The sequence below is a fragment of the Eimeria necatrix genome, genomic scaffold (genome assembly GCF_000499385.1).
Source record: "Eimeria necatrix Houghton genomic scaffold, Enh_scaff861, whole genome shotgun sequence".
NCBI lineage: Eukaryota > Apicomplexa > Conoidasida > Eucoccidiorida > Eimeriidae > Eimeria > Eimeria necatrix.
Window position 1 is genome coordinate 12,501 of NW_013654666.1, and position 3,077 is coordinate 15,577.

At 56.6% G+C, this 3,077-nt stretch overlaps 3 protein-coding genes across 3 annotated transcripts in view; all 3 read left to right on the plus strand.

Moving 5' to 3' along the window:
• ENH_00080050 (hypothetical protein, conserved) overlaps positions 1-43 on the plus strand; it is a gene marked incomplete at both ends in the record, with an annotated part of 9,274 nt that extends 9,231 nt beyond the window's left edge. The window contains one exon of the mRNA XM_013583240.1: positions 1-43. This exon is cut by the window's left edge and continues 1,265 nt beyond it. Coding sequence (XP_013438694.1) covers positions 1-43 — 43 coding nt within the window.
• Positions 44-113: 70 nt separating this feature from the next.
• On the plus strand, positions 114-605 carry ENH_00080060 (hypothetical protein; the record flags this gene model as incomplete). Its single annotated transcript, XM_013583241.1, has 1 exon — positions 114-605. The coding sequence occupies one exon, from the start codon at positions 114-116 to the stop codon at positions 603-605; it is 492 nt and encodes a 163-aa protein (XP_013438695.1).
• Positions 606-1,889: 1,284 nt separating this feature from the next.
• ENH_00080070 (SPRY domain-containing protein, putative) lies at positions 1,890-3,077 on the plus strand (the record flags this gene model as incomplete). The annotated part of the gene is made up of 3 exons (XM_013583242.1): positions 1,890-2,156; positions 2,546-2,697; positions 2,902-3,077. Coding segments are annotated over 3 exons (595 nt in total), but the record flags the coding sequence as incomplete, so codon positions are not given.

Consider the following 3,077-nt stretch of genomic DNA (forward strand, 5'->3'; position numbering starts at 1 on the left):
TGCCAAGTTCGTTTCTGCCAAAATCAAAAACTTCTTCGGATAATAAATTTAATAATTTTAAATTGTTTTCGCAAATCCACGGAGAGGCCCGGCAAGACAGACACAACTCCGAAATGAACGACGGCCAACGCTCCGGCCAGTCCCGCTTCACTATCTGCAGCAGCAGCAGCAGCAGCAGCAGCAGCGGCAGCAGCGGCAGCAGCGGCAGCAGCAGCAGCCGCGCTGCTGCTGAGCGTGCTTGGGAAGCGTTTGTAGAGGCGTACAACCGACCTAAGCAGCAGCAGCAGCAGCAGCAGCAGCAGCAAGGAAGCAGCAGCAGAGGGGGGGCCCTGCTGGGGTGTACGTACAGCTGGCCCTCCTGGGAGAGCCCCTGGGAAGAAGCAGCAGCAGCAGCAGCAGCAGCCGCTGCTCGGCCTCTCCGCCTCCACCTTCCTCAGGCGGCTCGGCACGCAGCTCGACAGGCGCATGCGCAGCAGCAACAGCAGCAGCAGCAGCAGCAGCAGCAGCAGCAGCAGCAGCAGCAGGCGTACGCGTCGTCGTACAGCAGCAGCAGCAGCAGCAGCAGCAGCAGCAGCAGCAGCAGGGGGCGCCTCCCGCTGAACTAACTGGGAAGCAGCAGCAGCAGCGCAGCAAGCGGCTCAGGCTGCTGCCTGGGGGCCCCCTTAAGGTACTTAGAGCAGCAGCAGCAGCAGCTGGGGGGCCCCCAGCAGGGTGGGAGGGGCCCCCCGGGGGCAGTGAACCCTCAAAGGGGGCCCCCCTGGGCCCCTTTGAGGGTTCTTTTAGGCCATTGGGATGTATTTAGAATTTAATCGCAGATTATTTTGACTTTTAAGTTTTTAAATTTCCAAAAAGAAAGAAATGAACTCCGAAAAGGCGCTGCTGGCACTGCTGCTGCTGCTGCTGGTGTACGTACACCCCAAAGCGTGCACCTGCGGAAAACGCGAGTCCGGGGTCTGTACACTTTTAATTTTCTTTCTTTTGCAATTTATTTTCATTCTTTTGCACTTTATTTTCATTCTTTTGCACTTTAACTTCGAACTTTGCTCTTCAATTCTTATTTAAATTCCAAATTCGGTGTATTCGTCGAGTTCTTCTGCGCGGCTGGGCGGGCGGCGCTTGGGGGTTGAGAGTGTTCACTGAGGCGCTGAATTGGCTCTTCCGAGGCCTTATTTGGAATTTTAAACATCAAAATTAAATTTAAAATTAAAATTAAATAAATTGTTTTAATTTAGAGCAGCTTTTTGGTCTTTTTTGCGGAAATAGAGCCCCGCGAGACTGCAGCCGGGCTGACCACTGGTCAGGTGCTCCCGGTGCGGCGGCAGGGCCTTTCTGCGTCTCTGCTTTGCGCGAATTGATGAAATAAAAGAATTAAAAGAAATAAAAAGATGAAATTCAATTTATAAATCCTTTTTTCTCCTTTTTATTTCCCCAAACGCCTCCAGACAGAGGCCCCCAGCCCTCCGTTGCCACATGCACTGGGGTGTACGTACAGCTGCTGTTCCTCGCCGCGTTTTCCACTCCCCTTTTTGTCTCTTTTCTTTCACTTTCTTTTCCTCGCCGTCGCCCCACTTCAAAAAGAGCAGCAGCAGCAGCAGCTGCAGCAGTGACAGCAGCAGCAGCAGCAGCAACAGCAGCGGCAGCAGCAGCAGCACCAGCAGCAGCAGCAGCAACAGCAGCAGCAGCAGCAGCAGCAACAGCAGCAGCAGCAGCAGCAGCATTTTTGCTGCTGCTTTCTTGTAGTTTCTTCGCAAAGACTCTCAGCATTTGCCCGGAGGCTTTGAACTGCTTTTGGGCTTTTGCTGCTTCTCGTGTCTTTGCACTTGAGGTGTCTGTACACCTGAGATCTGTCCTTCTCGACTTCCCTTTTTCAGGTGTACGTACACCTCAAAATGCCGCTGCCAGCTTCCCCGGCTGTCTCGAGAGCCTGTGGGGTCTCTGAGGCCTCCCCAGCTGCTGCCGCCTCCGCCGCCGCCGCCGCTGCTGCTGCTGCTGCTGCTGCTGCTGCTGCTGCTGCTGCTGCTGCTGCTGCTGAGCCGCAGCAAAAAGAACTGCTGCCCACAGCTCTTGACCCAAACCGGCGGCTGCACTTCATAGAAATCGCCAACAAGGGCCTCGAGGCTGTCTTCGTGGGGTCTGGGGAGCACACCGACTTGGGGGTCAGCTGCTGCTGCTGCTGCTGCTGCTGCTGCTGCTGCTGTTGCTGCTGCTGCTGCTGCTGCAGCTGCTTTTACTTCGCGATAAAGGCAACAATTAGTTTTTTTTTGATTTTTTGAGTCTTTTCGTTAATTCGCTTTCTGGAAATCCCCGAAAGTCAAGAGCTGCACTTCGCCTACTCTAATATTATATGCATGCTTCTCTTGTGCTGCTGCTGCTGCTGCTGCTGCTGCTGCTGTTGTTGCTGCTGCTGCTGTTGCTGCCTACTGCTACTGCTGCGTTCGCCGTCGCTGCCGCTGGTGCCGCCCCGGCTGCTGCTGCTGTGCTGCTGCTTTCGCTGCTGCCGCCTTCGCTGCTGCTGCTGCTGCTGCTGCTGCTGCTGCTGCTGCAGGCCGTGCAGGCAAACCACCCGCTGCCGCAGCTGCCGCTGCTGTCTTACTTCGAAGTCAGCATTTTAGAAGCTGCTGCTTTTCGCTCTTCCGTTTGTGTGGGACTCGCCACGCAGTCCGCGCTGCTGAACAAACCCCCGGGCGTAGAGCCCAGGTAGGGTTTAGGGTTTAGGGTTTAGGGTTTAGGGTTTAGGGTTTGGGGTTAAGGGTTTGGGGTTTGGGCCGGGGCTCGGGTCCAGGGCCAAATGCTCAAGGCTCTAGGCTTCAGGGCCCTCTTTTCAGGGTCAAGGGTTCACGTTTTAGGGTTTAGGGTTTAGGGTTTAGGGTTTAGGGTTTCGGGTTTAGGGTTTGTGTGCAGATCAGTTGGCTACCGCGGCGAAGACGGCCGCAGGCACTTCCGCCGCGGCAGGCCCTTGGGGGCCCCCCTGGGGGCCCCCCAGGGGGCCCCCCCCTCGGGGGGCCCCCAGAGCGGGGGCCCCCCAGCCTCTGGGGGTATGGGCCAGGCTGTGGGGGGCCCCCAGGGCTCAGGGGGCT